At 41.2% G+C, this 20,048-nt stretch overlaps 1 protein-coding gene across 2 annotated transcripts; it reads left to right on the forward strand.

The window, feature by feature from the left end:
- The first annotated feature begins 1,765 nt into the window (after positions 1 to 1,765).
- LOC137298218 (uncharacterized) lies at positions 1,766 to 9,871 on the forward strand. 2 transcript variants are annotated; one of them, XM_067830389.1, is made up of 11 exons: positions 1,766 to 1,954; positions 3,468 to 3,537; positions 5,005 to 5,076; positions 5,439 to 5,588; positions 6,315 to 6,407; positions 6,700 to 6,762; positions 7,164 to 7,208; positions 7,488 to 7,573; positions 7,810 to 7,885; positions 8,196 to 9,105; positions 9,466 to 9,871. In XM_067830389.1, the coding sequence occupies exons 3-11, from the start codon at positions 5,005 to 5,007 to the stop codon at positions 9,486 to 9,488; spliced, it is 1,518 nt and encodes a 505-aa protein (XP_067686490.1). In that variant the 5' UTR covers positions 1,766 to 1,954; positions 3,468 to 3,537; the 3' UTR covers positions 9,489 to 9,871. The 2 variants fall into 2 exon arrangements, with proteins under 2 accessions (XP_067686490.1, XP_067686491.1); XM_067830390.1 differs by having other exon boundaries at positions 1,789 to 1,954; positions 3,471 to 3,537.
- Positions 9,872 to 20,048: the final 10,177 nt, after the last annotated feature.

The following is a 20,048-nucleotide window of genomic DNA, read 5'->3' on the forward strand; positions in this document are numbered from 1 at the left end:
AGAACTGTACTTTCAAAGCTGCTACTAAACGCGACTGTATCGGTCCATACATCCACTGGTACCTACATTTTTCTGGTACCTTTGTTAAACAGCTGGGTGGACTGAATGCAATGTGGATGAAGTGCCTTGCCCAGGGACGCAACACAGTATGCGACCATGGTCACAAATTTTAGTGCCTCCACCGGGATTCGAACCTGGGCTTTTGGCATGAGAGGCCAACATACTAACCACTACACCACTGTGCTCCACAGCACAACACAGAACTGAGGACTATACTCTTCAAAAAGAGAAAAAAAGAGAAACTGTACATAGGAACAAGTGGAAGGTTAGGAAAACATTTTTCACAAACCAATCCGTGCTGAATCTCAACATGTGCAGGTACAAACAGCATTGGCCGACGACAAAACGTTTGAAAAAAGGAACGGTGAACGAAAAAACGTAACGTTACACTCACGTTTGTACAGCTTGACCGCAAAGGGTCGTAGCGCTAACGTGATCGTAAATGCTATACTTTAACATGGACTTACGGATATCTGGGCTCTGCGGTCATTCTGAGGAACGGAGTGCTGATCAAGTGACTGCTAATGCATGGTGTGACCGTGTGGCAACTGGTTGTGTCTATTATTGTGTAGGGGTGCGCATTTATCAGGTGTCCGAACAGCCGAGACAAGGTCGCGGTTTGACATCTCAATGTCGAGAAATCATCAGCAGTTTCGTAACTTGATTTAAAAAAGAAGCTGCGTATGGTTTAATGTTTCCGATTTGTTTTATTTGCAGACAGGTACATGTAGGCCATCGGTCCATGGTACATTGGTCACAGTTTGGTTAACACATTCCATAATGTAAATATACAAGCATACAACATTGCACGCACAATTTTAGTTTCTCGCCCATAGTGCGCTCGGTGCAGTAGGTTTCGTAACGTTAACATTAGTAATCATATGTCATTGATCCCCAGAGTTTCAGTATTTTCCCTCAGTAGAATCACTGCAGCACGTTTCATAATTTCAAGAGTAGTATAGGCCATGGCACATACATGTATATCATTTATCAATAGAGTTACGTTATTGCCTCGCACGTTGTACAAGCATTGCAATATTTCAGCATCAATATTGGACAACAGGAGGTTAAACTTATGGATTGTTGGGTTTGTGAAATTCTCATGTGGTATAAACTGTTTTCTAAGATTAGTGTAAGCGCTGCATACAAGAAGACAAATTCATTTTCGACAGTACCAGTATTAGAGAGTGTACAAACCCTTTGATGTCCTGGGACACTACAACGGAAACGCGCCAAAGCTGTTCTAAACTTCTCAATGGTTAGTGATAAATAAGGTTCAACAATGAGGGCAGTCTTGAACTGAGAATACGAACACATCTTAGGGCTATTGTCAAGAGCTGAATGCCAATTCTGTTTGTAAATGGCTTTTAATCTAGATTCAAATTCTGCCAGAAAAGAAACAAGGAAATCTACACTTTACGCTTCCCAGATATAGTCAAAACCCTAGGTATAGAGCAAGGATTTAATTTTAGATGCCCAATTAGTCCTCCCACGAGAAGCCTCGGACTCGGGATTTTAGTCAGAGAGCAGCAACGGCAACTGGTGTTTTCTGGGCCGAATAGAACCAAAAAGGAAAAAGCTCCCCTATATAACGAAGTTAACTCGACCTGACGTTTGTGACATATGACCTGACGACTCATGCATATGTAGAGCAGCTCAGGTCAAGCTGAATCACTAAAATGCACACTTCATGGAATGCACGTGAATCATGAAATTGTGTATCCCGCCGATCAGAAGCCTGTAACCGTGGGCTTTAAAACGCCACGTCAATGGTACTTCACAAGCGTCGTTTTAAGCCACTACAGACGACATAAGAATACCAAGACTGACAGACGTACAAGAGCACAACTCCATCGCCGTTACAAGGACGTAACGGGCATGGCAGCATGAAGTGGTAAGGCTCTTCGGCGTGTCCAGACGGACCATCTCAAACCTCAGGACCCAATATAACAATACTGAGAGTGATAATGATAGACCTAGGTCAGATCCACCCACTTACCACCGCCGCCTTGGGCCCCGTTCCTTAAATAGATCGTAGCGCTACGATAATCGTAACTATACCATACTTTGACACTGCGACTGTCGTACGTAGCGCTACGATCGCTTTCAGGATCGCTACATCAGGTTCAGACGTCCACATCACCCACAACAACCCACATCCTAGACAGTGCCGACTCGCCGACCAGACAGTGCTCGGTCGGCTACGGGGAGTCGGACTTTTGACCAGTTCCACGTAATGTCTTGACACAAGTGCTTCATGTTTGCAAAGGAAGTGACCTGTTTCAATAGTGGCATTTCAGATAGTTTTGTCCAAATACGGAACTGCTGGTTGATCATATAAGGAGGGGAAAAAAGACGTAAGACATCTGAAGTGTGTTGGCAGACGACTATGTTCACAAGATTTATAACAAATGGACATATTTCTGTACTCCAAATAAACGATTTTGATATTGACTTGTCACTGCACGGATTATGTCAGTATGAGAATTCTGTCGGTGTTTTATACTTTCTCATCTCCCACCCGCCCTGAATATTTATGCAGACCTGAATACACTTTTACACTCCACTGGAGAAATTTCAGATCTGATGTGAAAAACAAATATACTCTTACTGTTGCATGCACTTCAGAAAACAGGCCTATCCGACCTACTACATTTACACGTATTAAAACAAACGTTTCCAAAGGCAGTGTGACCTAATCTGCATAAACAAAATTAAATACTAAATGATTTTCAGGGAATTATGCAATTCAAAACATACAAAACATTTTTCCTGTCATTTTTATTTACTTCACTCCGCCTGCTCTCTATAGCTGCTTACCCGTGAAGGTCCATGGTTAGAATGGGTCTTCAGCAACCCATCCTTGCCATAAAAGGCGACTATGCTTGTCGTAAGAAGAGACTAACGGGATCGGGTGGTCAGCCTCGCTGACTTGGTTGACACATGTCATTGGTTCCCAATTGCACAGATCGATGCTCATGTTGTTGATCACCGGATTGTCTGGTCCAGACTTGATTATTTACATACCTCCGCCATATAGCTGGAATATTGCAGAGTGCGGCGTAAAAACAAAATTTGCCCACTCACTCTATAGCTGGTTGAAGTTAGAGATGAGAAAAACATATCAATAGATAAATGGCCGAGGCGCTGAGAGGCAGTTAGCACTGCTACAAATATGGGCTTGAAGCAAGCTTACTGCAAAACACACAAGCTATTAAACCCTAAAGGGTATAACAGCATAGATTTTTTTTAAAAAAAAAACAAACGAGATGACACGGGTTCTCAGTTCCTATTATTTGATTATTTTACAATCAACGAATATTTCAATACAAAAATGCATTTCCGCATACATTTTACACTCCTGCTTTCATGGACACCATGACGTAACAAACACTGTGACGTCATAGAAGGACGTCGTCATTCTTTCCGTCCGTCGACATTGCCCTCTAGACGTGCAGGCGCGGACGTACATTAAAGGTGAGATCCCAAACTGCTTGTGACATGTTTTAAAGACATATGTATGTTTATCTGTCAAGTCGGAAAGTCTTTCAAACGTCTTTCTTAGGCTGAGAAAGCTTTGGTTGTTTCGAATCCACGTCATTGTCCAAGACCAGTTGACATGAAATAGTTCTATATATAAATACAACAGGGAGCACCTTTAGAATACAGCACCACAACTTCTCATGAGGACGTTACGGTTAGGTTAACCTAACCTAACCTGACCTGACCCTAACCCTAACCCTAACCCTAACCCTAATCACCTGCAGTTACCTACAAGAGTATTATGACGTGTTCTTTAAAGTTTGTGGTGCTGTATTCTAAAGGTAGGCCATTCAAAAGATATGCTCAGCACAAATAACATGACGAAACCGTTGTATGTCAAAAGAGCATCGAGTGATGTAATCGATCTCATCCTGCTCATCCAGGGACGTTGCTCATGATCAGCGAAATGTCTTATCTTCTGCTTTACTTTTGGAACAAAAACAAAGATACATTAAAAGTCGTGATACTTTTACCTTTAAACCTGCACAGATAACGTACGGTACAGCTGCAATAATTCGTATTCATACGTGTGTTGCTGAACGTATGTATAAGAATAATATGTATATACATATATACATTAATGTTTTGATTATGATTAATTATAAATGTAACCACATCGTGGTTAGTGAAATTATTTCAGACAAAAAAAACACCACAATGTTTGCTTCAACTTACAATCTAAAACAATGCATATATGTTACAGTCAGTCTATCAAACCAGTCATCTGGTCAAATGAGTGAAACAATCGGTCATTCGACCAAATGACTAAAATGTCATTTGACCAAGTGACTAGATCGATTAAGTTAAAACATGAAACGCACAAGCAAATAAAGCGAACGCATTATTTATTCAGTGTCCACACAGAACTTGGCATTACGTGTTTTGACAAGTGAGAACTGAATACTTGAATGGCACCGGAATAGTGTTCTTTAAGCATTTGCATTTCTTGGTTCCACATTTCTTGTTACCAACATAGTTACACTTCACGAAACCCTGGCTTCCTGATAAAGACTCGGCTCCAACAGCTGCAGTACGAAGGGATACTGACATTTCAGCGTTGACCTGATGAAGTTTCTGTGCACACAAATCCAACTGGTTCCTCGAGAACTTGCTTTAGAGGACACCAGGGATTATATATATGCTGTCCGTTGTCACTCACACTGGTGATCACACCCACATTGTTCCTCGCTTCACCGCGACCCATTGCTGGAATGGAAATGATAATCAGTCTAGCTAGACATCTATCCTTTCAGTCCTTTGACCAAATAACTGAAATTTTCAGTCGTTTGGTCAGATGACCGGTTTGACAGATTGACTCTAACATATACACACATATATACGCTGCATTACATACATACCCCTTATTATATCATTTAATGTCGATGTGTTGCGACCATTCAGATGGACAAGCCCGCCCACGGAGACAAGGGGCATGACGCCCCCTCCTACTTTAATATATTCAAAGGACCTCCGGTAAGTTGATTCCATCACGCCATTCTCTCGTCCTTAAACAAGCGTTGGTACCATGCTCGTCGTCGAGATTTAGGAACTGAAATATTATGAAGATCATGTCAGATAGTCATTAGTCGAATAATCTAGGCAAGACTATCTTAGTTGTTGCTATAGACTAACTTAAGTAAGGCCATCCTAGTTGCTGCTACAGACGAACTTCAGTAAAACTATCTTAATTATTGCTCCAGTGTGATCTAAATAAATCTGTCTTAGTATTGGCTCCGACTTAATCTAAATAAGACTTAGTTGTTGTTGTTGTTGTTGTTGTTGTTGTTGTTGTTGTTGTTGTTGTTGTTGAGACTGTCTGTACACACTTCCACCAGCGCCACGTGGCCCGGGTCACCAAGGCCCTACAAGCCTACATGGAGAAGGTGGAGTTGACGAAGGACGCCAACGCCCATCTGCTGACCACCATGGTGGACATGTGTCCCAAGACATGGAAGATCCTTCCGGAACTGAAGATCTACCTCGAGGTCAGTCTGTCAATGTTGAGCACATACACCCAGTGTCGATGTGAAAGCGCAGTAATTGATATTGTACAGTCTTGCATGCAGCTTAGAGACAGCAGTACATTCTAAATCACGTATGTAAGAAAGCTTGGTCAGGCGATCTCGTCACTGAAATGTGCAACGACCCACGTCGTATCCAAACAGACATACACATTACGGCCATCCGGTCCTAATAGTGGGGTTGTATACAAATAAGGGTGTATGGTATAGATGACTATTCGGAAATACAGTATTGTGTACAATGTTTATTTAAACTGAAATAGCGGTTGTGCACGCTTGTTGGGGTATCTCGCGCGGGAAACACCAGTCCTTGGTTCAGGTCGTCTTATCGTGTTTGCCGGGGCGGTGGGGTAGCCAAGTGGTTAGCTCGTCACGCCGAAAACCCGAGTTCTATTCCTTACGTGGATACAGTGTGTGAAGCCAGTTTCTGGTGTACCCACCGTGATATTGCTTTGATACTGCTAAAAGCACTATTGTATGTGTGTGTTTTCCTATCCTTATTCTAACACTAATGCCCAGCGCAAGAATGTCCACGCTCTGCCATACAGTTCGAGTTCTTCAGGGGACTATCGTTATGTGTTAACGACCCATGTGTCAATGTATCGTTCACCTAGTGATATGTACTTAATCTGTATCTTTTAGTTTTGGATTTAGATGGTATTAACTGCAGTGTAACCATTTTCTACAAAGGACCAGTCAATGTTATGGAGTCTTGTCGGGTCGTCGCTTCGGCCCTTGTTCACCGCTTTAAGGAACTATGAGGCCATCGCAGAGGGAGCAAAGGTAAAACATGACATGATGGTATCGTAACTGTTTGAAATATGCACATAATGAGGTATCAAAAAAAGTTGACACACGAATACGATTATATCACAGTTCCGCATATACAGTTTTATTTGTACAGTCACTTATCTACCAGAAATGCAGATTTTACGAAACTTCGATAATTTCTTATACTTAACAGTCTTGGTTCTCATTCTGTTATGAACATATTCACGTATACTCTCAATGATATGCTATCATGTTGTTCTGCAAGTCGATTCGTTTTGCACAGTATGCTTTATCTGTCTTACAGCAAGCTTTGCTGGAGTTTGAAGTTCGCCTCAATGAAGTTAAAATAATGAGTGCGGAATATGAGGTGATGTTATTGCACGTGTGAGTGAGTGACTTTATTTTTACGCCGCACTCCGGAGCGTCCTAGCTATATGGCGGCGGTTATTGCATGTGTACGCCTGTTGGTCAATATATAGCTACATCGCTATATGTATTGGGTCATAAGTTTTTTTTGGTAAACAAACAACAGATAACCGGGTTAAATTATGCTGAAAAAACCCTAGCATTAACTGTTGAAATACTAAGTATGTTAAGGCATCAGAATTTTACTGTCAGTATCACTTGATAGAACGTCCACACTCTGCAAGTGCCTTTGTTTTGATAAACCATTTCATGTTTACATGAACAAGTCTACCACAATCTTTAAAACCACATGCTTAGTCAATTCTCTGCTAACGTTTATAAAACTACACGACTGTTTTACAGCTCATGAAGAAATCTTCGCGTGTCTCCAGGGCACAGCAGTTTCAGGTAGTTATCGTACCTTGTATTTAGTGTTGGTAAAGAAGAAACGCGTTTACCATTCGCTGCATATTTTCTTGTAGCAGTTGAGGTAAAGTCTTGCCTAATACTCAACGTGTATGCGTCATGATAAACCTTTACACACAGATGTTATATGAAATTCACACCTGAATATCCGCCAGAGCGATACTGTTAATTCACTAGCCGGTGGAACTGTTCATTGCTGTTTCTTGTGAATAAACGTAACTGAGTGAACACCTGACGTACCATGACACCTGCTGTTTGCAGATCGAGTACATGCTCCGCGAGTCGGGACGTGCTCTCGTGGCCATCCGGAAGGTGGTGGAGGACAAGATGCTGAAATTCAGACGCTCGTTAGTATTGGCTCTTAATCTCAAATGTAGAACTATCTAAGGAAAATTCTTTTTTTGAGCACTCGTTTACATGTCTTTTAGACACGTTACCGCATAACTGAAATACACTTGTATCCTTCTTGCAACATATTTTTAAATTTAATAAAAAATGTTCTATCTGAACCATCTATGTTTGATTGTCTTTCCTTTGTAAATCTGTTTTATGTAACTGTTTAATTTAACTATTTCATTTCCAGTCAAACCGAGCTTGGAAAAGAACTGCTGTTGAAATTTGAGGATATCGTGAAAGTTACCTGTGTAGAGGGTGGTCAGGTAACGTCTACAACGGATAACCCTAGAATGTCCTATTAAACAGTAAACTGAAACCTTTGATGTCGTTGAGACCACGGGTATTGATTTGGCCCATTTCCTAATAACTCTCTTTATTTGTCATGATTGGCGACTACAACAGCGTACGGTATGAGCTTCTTTGTTACAGCACTACGTTTCTGGGCTACTTCATGCCCTTTTATCGTTCACCCGAAGCAGTTTTAAATTCATACTATACGTTGTTATTTTACCTTCCAACTTTTAAATGTCCACCGCGCATAAAATTGTTCATTCCACATTTCCACATTTCCAGGTTTCAGATTTAATTCAAGATACTCTGCGGGCATCGCCTGTCAAGAAAACCAACAAGAAAGGTGAACAAATTGATGACCTTGAATTTGTCCTGAACCACGTCCAGAAGGTCGTTGACAAGGTCGGCTCCTCACCTGTAGATCTGAGTTCCAAGAGGGCAATCTACTTCCCTGAGAAAGCAAAGCCAGAGGCTGCAGGTCAAAGCACGCCGCAAGGTAGAACCCAAACTAAAGCTATCCAACCTCGGCAAACACATGCTCAACCCCAGTCACCACCTCAGACCGAGCTTACCACCAGACCAGAAGCATCTGAACAAGATCGACCTGCTAGTGCAATCCAGTACTCTAGAGACAGGAATGAACCGCGCCGAATGTCGCTTGACAATTACACCGAATTCAACCGCACTGCCCGTCCTTACCGCACTACCTTTGCCCATGAAGAAGTGAAGGTGACAAGAGTCACACGTCCCAAAACAGCCACCTCTCATGCCAACTCGAGCACTGTGAACAGCTATGAATATGGTGCACGACAGGGCTATCGCTACGATGATGAGAAAGGGATCAGAGAAGCTACCTACACTACCACCAGGGCGAGAACTAGGTACGTCACTCCCAGCAATGGTAGAGAAAACTCGGGGCGACAAAGCAGATCCTCAAGTGTTGATGCTGATGACACTGCCCGCTACTTGGACAGCAATGGGGTGATGTCATCCCGACCACCGACCTCAAGCAGACAGAACTACAGTGGCGTCAGGGACCAGACGGTTGTAACCAGTACAACAGAGCAGACTCGTGGAATCAAGAGGTCGTCTGGGCAGGACAGACAGACACAGACACCCGTTCGGACATGGTCTGGTGAGAGAAAGTCTGGGCTGCCCTTCAAAGTAACCAATCCTGATAGCCACGATAATGGTGAGCTCCACGTCTAGTGAATTACGAATGGTGGAATATATTACTATTTGATTGGTCGAAAATCTCTGGTATCCTGCAGATGGTAGATTTTTTTCTCTCTGTTACATATTTCAAATGGACCGGTAAAATGGGCTCTATATAATCTGTCGAAAGTTGTGCTGCTGTTTTCATTTTCATTGAGCAAACCCATCTCACGTGAGCCAAGCACGACTCTTTGTTTCAGCGTATACCTCTCACGTCAATCAAGCACAGCTCTTAGTTTTACAGCACATCTCTCGCGTCAGTCAAGCATAGCGTCATTGTTTTAGCACACACCTCCCAAATCATTCTTCACCTCATAACTGTTGCTTTGTGTTTCAGTTTTCTACGAATGCAACGGATGAGAACTTGATGTTGAGAAGGAGATGACGTTGCTTTTCCTTGTTCTTGAAAGGTTTTAATGTTCAGACTTTAACAGTTTTAACGATTCCCTGTGTTACATCACAGTCGAAGCCCGTGTATGGACAATGGTGTTTGTATCACGGTAAACATATCAAACAGTTGTAAACAGGATGAAACTTTTGATGTTTCCGGTTTTGTTCTTAAAACATTTCTAGAATAATGTCCAGATCTACGCAGATTGAGTGCAACCTTTCACAAAGCTTCCGTGTCCGAAATTATTATCTCCCAAGGTATGAACCGCCAAGGTGCTTTGTTTGTCCAGATCTAATCAGTCATTTATTTGTACTACCTTGCTGTATTAAATCATGTTGTCGAACATTCGTAATGACTGTTACATGTTCACTTATTTACAATACTCACCAAATACTCAAATGTAAAGCAAAAATATCTGAACTTATGGCTAGTATGTTCACAAGCATGTTTTCAAATCATCCACTGAACATATCCCCATCAAGCCACGTCCCAGCTATACCATCACGACGTCCATTTGTCTGTCTGCCGCGGTCCCGTTCCACAAAGCTCTAGTAAGCCTAAATTCTCCTAACTCTTCTCGCAGCATTCCTAGCTCCTATACTGTAATAATTACAATTTGAAACCAATCTTTCATTGTGTGAGCACGGAAACGTTATTTCATGATACAGGTGGTGCCCATGACGTCCTGGAGTAATGAACCCGGTAGAGGACATCTACAATCATCCAGAATGATAACATGTGTTCCAATATCTACCATCGTCCACTCGTGGGTACATTAGTCGATATAAACGAATGTGGGGGTACCGAAATTATATTGAATTAATGAAAGAATCAACCATGTGCTATCAGCATTACAGCTTCTGAACATGGAATATATATCAAACCATAATTGTGAGGTTGAGCCATGATTGAGTTAATGTGTACTTGGGTATGGGGTTATATGTGTATGTGTGTGATTTAATGTCGCGTGCGTGCGTGTGTGAATATGCCTGCGAGCATGTGTGTGCAGGAGTGTGTCTGTATGTCATAGAGGTGTGTGTTTGTATGTGTGTGTGTGCGTGCTTGCGTGCGTGAATGAGTAAGTGATTGAGTGAGTGATATGCATTCTCGGTCATTGCAGCATGTAATGGTAATGGTGATAAGAGCGTGATCAGCTGCTACAGGTGATATCCATGTAGAACACTGCTGACTGTCATCATGGCCCGGACCCGCTGCCGTAGTACAAGTATCCACCTCAGTATTAACTACAGATCTGTAAACAGGTAATACAAGCGCTAGGAATAGACAAATGCGACTGCGACACGCTGAAACCAGCTATTACTACATGACCAACCAAACCCATTGTTTAACACTTACCCATGAAGTTACCTACTACTAGACACATATTAGATGATCCTGCGCACTAAACGCATTTTTGACAAGAGAGGCGGTACAACTAATTGGGCGAGTACACTTGGCTGCTACAGGTAGCTTGACGATTATGCACGTGCAAAACATGCTAACCGTGACATGAAATCAACACCGCTACTGATTAACACCTGTCTCGCTACTGATTAACACCTGTCTCGCTACTGTTAAACAGATTTCAGTTGTAGTAAAAAATGTCCAAGTGGGCAAATAGTTCATTCTCAGACAAGGGAGATAGCATACAATGTTATCATGTATATGGACAAACATTGTGCAACCAAAGCAGATTCTCTTTTACAAAGTAGCCTTGCTACTGGACTCTCAACGGCAACTTTAAAGCGCATTAAGGCAGAAGGTGGTAGGAGTGCGAGTGGACCTACATTTATCAGTCCCACCAAGTTGCGCAAACCCAAAACTTGCAGTTACAAACTTGATGATTTCGACCGGTGTGCAGTCCGTTAATTTGTACAAAGTTTATATGGCGTAACAAAAACAACTACCCACTCTGGATACGATGTATGATATGGCAAAGTGCCAGTTGAACTATAAGGGTTGTAAGGAATGTTTTCGAAAAAATCTCAAAGACATGGGATTTAGGTGGCGAAAAACGCAGTCAAACCGTAAACTTTTAATGGAACGTAAAGACATTGTTTCCAAGCGTTTGCAATACTTCCGTGCAGTAAAGAAATACAGAGAAGAAAATCGAACACTCATCTTTATCGATGAAACATGGCTGCATGTACAACACATTGTCCCAAAGTGTTGGCAACTTGAGGGTGAAGTCATAATATAGTCTGGTTCATAATTATTGAGAATTTTGTCTTCTTACTTTGAGCTATCCTAACACCTCAACTGATTCACTGATACTTAAAACTAAGTAATGGTATAAGGGAGGTAACTCATCTTGGCCTACTGAGTATAGTACAATTAGAGTTACCTCCCCTGAATTTGTAGCAGACGTCATTTTCCTCAGCACTGTCAACAATGTCTGCTGAAGATAAAAGAAGGTTGATTTTTGAGTTGTGTAATCAAGGAATTGATGATGTAAATACATTGGCAGAGAGAACAGGAACTCCTCTTTCTACTGTGTATAGGATTAGGAAGAATTTTAAAGAGGGAAAGGATTTTGGGCACCAGAAAGGAGCAGGGAGACCCAGAAAATTGGACTTCTCAGATCGCGTCCGGCTGGGAATTTTAGTGTCTAAAAAGCAAAGGGCAAGCATCTCCAACATCAGGTATGAAATGATAGAAAGGGGATCAACAGTTGTATCAAAATCTACAGTTAGAAGAAATTTGATTGATCTTGGATGGGAGAAAAAGACTGGAATTCCTTCTCCTCTCATGAAACAAAAACATAAAGACAGGCGTGTTGAGTGGTGTTTGGCACATGAAAACTTTGACTGGGAAAATGTGTATTTTACTGATGAAAGCTCAATATGGGTATATCCCAATAATGTGAAAATAGGGACAAAGTCTGCGTCAGCACCGTTGTATCGACGACCTAAATACAGCCCAAAGTTTCATGTATGGGGAGGGATCTCCTTATTAGGAACGACCCCGCTGTGTGTGTTTGAGGGAAATCTGACAAGTCAACGCTACACTAACATATTAGATAACTTTCTCCTTCCAAGTGCACATGTGTTTTATGGAAATGACTGGATTTTGCAGCAAGATAATGATCCTAAACACACCGCAAAACATGCCAAGCAGTGGTTTCAGGAGAAAAATGTGACTGCATTACCATTTCCTGCATATAGTCCTGACTTAAATCCCATTGAGAACATTTGGGGGATGATGAAGGAATGTGTGAATCAAAAGGGGTTGACAAAAATTGAAGACATGAAGAGAGAAGTGGTCCGATACTGGGACAGCATAACTCACGAGACACTAACCTCTCTGATAGGAAGTATGCCTACCCGTCTTAGACTGTGCCGTGAAGCTCAAGGAGACTTGATAAAATATTAAATTGCTACCTACACAACATGAAAAGGTCAGTTCACTTTCACAATACATTCAATTTTATCTGATTTGTTCTCGTTTAATAATATGAAATGCTTTAGCTATTCTCAATAATTTTGAACCATACTGTAAATGGGTTCAACCTCCGTCTGGCACAGGACCTCGGCTTATTGTGGTTCATGCAGGGGGTGAAAACGGTTTTGTCCCAAATGCTTTGCTTGTTTTTGATTCCAAACTCAAATCAGCAGACTATCATGACGAGATGATCTTTGATAATTTTTTTAAATGGCTCCAGGAAAAGCTGACCCCAGACCTTCCACTGCACTCTGTCATCGTTATGGATAATGCGCCATAACATAGCAAGCAAGTGTCCGACAACCGCCAACAGAAAAGATGACATAAAAGCGTGGCTACAAAGGCACAATATCTCATTTGATGAGAAAGTGCTTAAAGCCGAACTATTGTTTCTTGCAAAATCCAACAAATCGGGCCCTGTCTACAGAGTAGACACGATGCTGAAGCAACAGCGTCTGGTACTGAGTAATCCCCAAAACGACAAATTTGTGTACAAAGATATTTCTCACTGACTTATCAATGTCAAAAGGTATTTTCAGTTTTCTGTACACAATTTTGGTGACCATAATAAAAAGATGACAGAAATTTGGAAATATTCTTTGAATACTAACCATTTCTCTGGAACCGGTTATATAAATTTCCAAGACACGTATTCCCGTTCGATCACCAGCGGAATTATGGACGAAAATCAGCCCGTACAGAGAAATAGGAACAAAATTATGGGATAAAAATATTTCCCCTTGCTACTCTGATTTATACGGAAGCGTATTAGGGCCACGGTGAAAAGTTTTTTGGGTGTCACTATCTCCTACGTAGGACATACTTTCTCCTACGTAGAACTTAATATCACCTACGTAGGACTTAATATTTCCTACGTAGGAGATAGCGACACCAAAAAATTTTTTCACCGTGGCCCTAATACGCCGTCGTAGATTTAGCCACCACCATTCAGTAACAGATAACTTTTAACAAATCAAAAAGTTAAATGAAACACAATTAACTATATGTAGTTATTATCTATTTAATATTTAGCAAACGAAAAGTCAGCTTTACCCATTAAAACAACACCGCATATTCCTTCGAATGATAAGACGGCAATTTCAGGCATAAGATACTGATATTCCACGCTAACCTTTAGTTAAGACGAAGACAAACAGACGATTGGGGCATTGATAAGCACTTTAGACATTCAACAATTTTGTTAAAAAAAACCCCAGGAAAATGTCATTTGCTTCGTGAAATGGATCGGTGGTCCTAAACATATTTGCTCAGTATATTGTGTTGATTCAATTCGTTGGGATTGTACCTGTTCCCAAATCGAGTGTGCTATAACAATTCATGCGTGAAACGCACGAGGAAAATGAACTTCTCGATATTTATCAGACAACCTGTCTCCCTCTTGTTTCAAGTGGATCGTTCTGTGGGGCGTTCCCAAGTATGCAAATTGGGGTCATTTGTCAGGTCGTGGATCATCTTATATGTGTTTACCAGTAGTGTAGGCACCAACGTCATACAGACTGGCGTACATTAAAAACAAGCAAGAGGAAGGTCAAAGTAAAGGAGTACAAATGATAACCTGTTTTATTTACATTACATCTGTTAGCAGGCTGAAAGCATTCGTGTCAGAAGTTTGAACCTTATATGCAAATATGCTGGATAAAAGATGTTAGACATTAAGAGAAAAGACGAGTCACCGAGGTACTTTTTGATATGTGGCATGGGATATAGATGGGAATAACCAGTCCATGTCCAGTCCAATAAACGCATGTACCCCGACCATGTCTATTGATCAACGTCCTGAGAAGGGGAGTTTAATGGGTATAAATGTTGATTGCCACCGCGGAGAAGAGTCTACCCAGATCTGAATCAGCTAGGCTAGTGGTCAGATCCCTGATCGTGTCATTCCAAAACACATTGTATGATGTCGTCGTCATCTGGTGCTCGGTATTGAAGGGATTCAAGTACTGACAACTTTTAAACAGGCAAACATGTTTTTCAGCTGGTAACAAGATATGGGCACAACTCTGACAGAACAGTGAGTCTAGTCCTCTAGCAAGGCAGTACTTACTAATTAAATCCCGCAAAATCCCATTATTCCATATGTACGTGTGTCGGGGTTTACGTAAATGGAAAGCACACGCGTGCACACGTGCACGCGCGCACACACACATGCATATGTTCAGGCAGGCTAAAACATAAATACAAATGCAGTCCCCCTATCCCATACTCACAAACATACAACACATATATACACACACGTGTAACACATATATACACACACGTGTAACACATATATACACACACACGTGTAACACATATATACACACACGTATAACACATATATACACACACGTGTAACACATATATACACACACGTGTAACACATTTTTATAGACACACACAACACACGTACACATAGACACGCACTACACATGTATACACTCACAACACATACATATGTACAGACACAACACATATACAGATACGCATAACACGGAAACAGACACGCGGAACACATAAACAGACACGCACAACACATATATACCGACTCAAAACGCTCACACAGACATATACCAAAGGTACATTCAGGCTCAAGCACTAAGATGCACACAGACAAAACGGAAGGTATATCCAGGCACACAGTCACAGACATATAGACACATGCACCTAAACACACTGTCACATCGAGTCATCGATGTACTTTCTGATATGTGGCATGGGATATAGACTCAGAACGCTCACTCATATACCAAAGATACATTCAGGCTCAAGTACTAAGATGCACACATACAAAAAGACAGGCATATCCAGATACGCAAACACACAGTCATATGTACTGTTTCAGAGACTAACATGAACACAGACACAAATACACACAACCTAGTCTCTAACCTCTGGATTTAATTTGCAACTGACTGGCTGCAGCTCGTCACAACAACATGGAGATCTTGGGTCTAGTGGATCGACGTCCCGCTGTATCTCATTCTTGCCCTGTCGACGACTGTGTTGCTCTACATGTAAGTAGACATTTGTAATATAAAATATATGTGAACTGTATTTTACACAGTGTCAATGTTGAATTCGAAGGTTGTCTTCTTGTGCGTGGACTGTTGGAAATCTGTGATGACCATTTGTCAAAACCGTACTTTGTTAGCATGATCTATATTGATAGCTGATGGCCAACTGTGCCTGCATGGCAATGCTTTGTAGCAGGGAGACTATATAGGAATCAGTAGATTATCCCTGTTCGTACGTACAGTGACGTGCCATAAGCAACAAACATGGCTGACGTCACCGGTGTGGAACCAAACGGGCTCAACAAAAATACGTCGTAGAATAAAAACAGATGCAGTGACTTACCGAAACTTGTTAATATTTGGTAATAAAACCCTTATGGATTATGACACTTCGAATTCTCTTTGGGATCGACCGGTATAAACTCCGAATGTACACTTGTGGAAGAGTGGCCCAGATTTGCTGTACAGCAGCTATTAAATCCTCATGGGAGTAGATGTTTTCACAGCGTTTCTGAAGTTTAATTTTTACACATCTCCACACATTTTCTATTATATTAATGTCCGGGGATTGTGCAGGCCTGTCCATTCCTGGGATGTTATTATTAGTTTTCCAGGAAGTGGTCTTCCGAGATCGGTGTACAGGCGCATTGTCATCTTGAAATATCCAGGGTCCGTCTCCGAATTCTTTAGCTACAACAGGCCACATATTGGTATCCAGTACATCAATATACTTGCCAGAGTTGATATTTCCTTCGACTGGAGTCAGTACGCCAACATCATTGTAACTAATACATCCCCAAAACATTACACTCGCTGTGACAGGACATTTCAAGACGTTTAGACATTCCGGTCTCCCCGTTTCGTCGGCCTTTCTCCAAACAGAAATAATTTTACTTTTTCCCAAAGCAACTTGTGTTTCATCAGTGAACAACACTTTCTTCCACCTATCAAGTCCCCACATCAATTTACCCCTACACCATCTGATACGCTTCTGACGGTTGACCTGTGAAATGGTGATACCCTTTCTTATCTGTCATTTTTAAATGCCAGCATGATGTAAATGTCGCTGAATTGTTCTGCTAGAAACTTGATTGTAATGTTGAGAATTAAATTGTTCAGTTATATCTGTCAGAGAACGTCTCCTATTCTGACGAACAACGCGATAGAGTCTCCTGTCACCCCTCAAACCAATCATACGAGGCAGACCATTTCGAGGCCTGTTTTCTAAGCTTTCACCGTTGCCAAACTTTTTCAAAATTCGTCCAATAGTAAACCTGTGAACAGCTAGCAATTCTGCAATCTTACTATTTTTCAAACCTTTCTGATGTAATTCAATTATCAATTCTTTTTGCCCTCCAGTCAGTTCCTTCGCACTGCGAGCCATGTCGTCTGCTAGGTACGTGAAGGACGTAAACACAAACAATTAATGACGTCATAAACGGTGTCATACGAAGAGGCAGCTTCTCAAATATGATCACTCCAAATTTTACAAGAAAACATTCAGTGGGTTTCCAAACAGAGGCTTTTGTTCGTAAATATTTCCGTCTTTTTCATTGCTAATGTGTTTGTTGCAATACTTAGGGCATGTCACTGTAGCTTGTGTGAGAGGGACGTCAAGTTTCACTATCTAGAGCGTTGTTCCCGTCACGGGATGCCCTCGACGCCTTTTCCGTTTCCAACTTGCATATACATCGGTGCCGTTGTTCCGTTAGACTGGCAATAGGTATTGGTAGGAGTGTTATCCTAGAGACATCGTCAAAAGACCTTAATAGTGTCGTTTCCATAGATACTCCTTAATAGTGTCAACTGTGGTATATGTGGTGCGTCGACAGGAGAATTAGTTCGGAGTTAAAACCAAGTTTACGTTGACGAAAAGGAACGAATACGTTGAGTTCAAATTTCTAAATATAGTTATACACGACATGAACCTACATATGTAAAAATACACAGAGATGAACCTACCTATATTTACGGTCTGATGGTGTAAATATAAACAGGTTCAAAATGAAAAAGACTTCTGAGTACTGGCAGACATTTTGTTACAGTTTCACCAATTTCGATACACACCGATAAAACAACTTTTCGGTTTGTTTATTAAACAACTTTACGTAAACTGGTCGGACAAATGTCATTGAAACGTAAAACCACGTTTTGTGTGTGCGTCATCACGGATCACGAATACCTTTTACTAAACACCTTTACTGAATAACTGGTGGTCGCTATAGCGACAGGACAGGAATTTATTTGTTTGCCCCAAGCGCGAATAAACGGCGTCATCACTGAACGGTAGCAACGCCATAATGAATCTGTCTGGAAGATGGTTTCTATTTACAGATATGGAACATGGAACTTCAACCACTTCAAGAAGATGGGCATTCCAGGGCCAGCACCGTACCCTTTCATTGGAAACAACGCTGGATTTGTAGGTTTAAATGATAAATATATTTAACAGTATTTCCCTCATCGTTAATCCATTCCTCTTTTAGCATCCAGCTAGTCCGTTCCTTTAGATAGTTATGCTTACACACAAGTTTGAAGAAAAGACATTTATATTTCCAGGCTAATTCTTACTCTTCCATTACGCAGCAGGGTCATTAGTAATTCGTAATGCAGCAATCAAGAGGCATAGCTAACAGTTAGTATAAAATATTGGTTGATTCAAGATTACAGGCCTGGGGAACCATGAGATGAGCAAGTGTCACTTTCTGTGACGAATTGTTGCCTCCGTAGGTCTTTCAAATTAATCACCCGTATATGTAATTATGAGTTAGTTTCCGTAAATGATAACCAACAGTTTTCACAACACTGACATGGCAACACTGACATGACAACACCGACAACGGTTTATGTTTCTGTAAACTCTTTTTTCACGGAGTAATAAAATGATCTATTTTTCTGTGTTTTGACATTGCCACTAATGAAAAACATCTGTGGTTCCTGCAAATTCACTCCTCTATAATTTCTTTCCATATAGCAACACCACCTACCTTTTCTAATTTATGCTCTGAAAATTGTGAATACAATGTCTCCGCTCTTGGTTACGTTAGCGTAGAAGAGGAAGAGGCTTCAGATGAGAGTTTTAAAGCATAATATGTAAGACAGGAAGAGGGTCAGGTTTAGGAGCCTGTGTTTCTAAGATTGCCACTGGTATATTGCCTGAAAAGTTCTTTGCGTTTATTCTTACAGGGAATCTTCTATAAGTTGGGGACCTGGAAGAAACGTTACGGAAATGTGTTTGGGTAAGTTCAAGTCTAAGACAACTGTGAAGACGTCTGCACAAACACGTTACAGAAATTGTTTGGGTAACTTCAAGTCTAAGACACAAACACGTTACAGAAATGTGTTTGGGTAATTTCAAGTCCAAGATAACTGTGAAGATGTCTGCACAAACACGTTACAGAAATGTGTTTGGGTAACATCAAGTTACATGCCCCTGTCATACATCGCATATCAATCTGTCTAATGAAGTAGTGTCTATAATATGAAAAAATCGAACAACCACCCTTAACAAATACATCTACTTCACTTCTAAGACATCAGAGAGCATTTTTAACCCGAAGGATGATCGATCTAGGGTTGTATAGGGCTGGAATCGGGACTTTCTCACACCCACCCGGGACACGACAGGTAGGCCAGGTATTCCCCTGACACACAACGCAGTAGCAGTTTTCACTGCATGTGTAGACTGAGTGTTTGTGCGGTGTTTTTTACAGTGTATCTATCTCTTTGACTGACTATGATGAGATTTGGGAATATTGTTGTCCAGTCATACCAGTGGTTTGAGTGTCTTTTACCAAGGGAATGCGATTGTTTACACCTGTGCATTGGTGACGTCACCAGTCATCTACCTGTGCTCGCTCGACCGTATCAAGGATACCATGGACAATCTTACTGCGGGTGTAGTGGTTCGCTCCCAGCTCATTCCCTCCAATGACATTGAAACAAATCCTGGACCAGATTATGCCACACAAAAAGATCTGATCGTTGTAAATAATGCTCTTGTGGATGAAATTAGAGACTATCGCAGATTTATGCAAGATGACATCAATGTTTTTGAAATCAGAAATGTAA

The sequence above is a fragment of the Haliotis asinina genome, chromosome 10 (assembly GCF_037392515.1).
Source record: "Haliotis asinina isolate JCU_RB_2024 chromosome 10, JCU_Hal_asi_v2, whole genome shotgun sequence".
NCBI lineage: Eukaryota > Metazoa > Mollusca > Gastropoda > Lepetellida > Haliotidae > Haliotis > Haliotis asinina.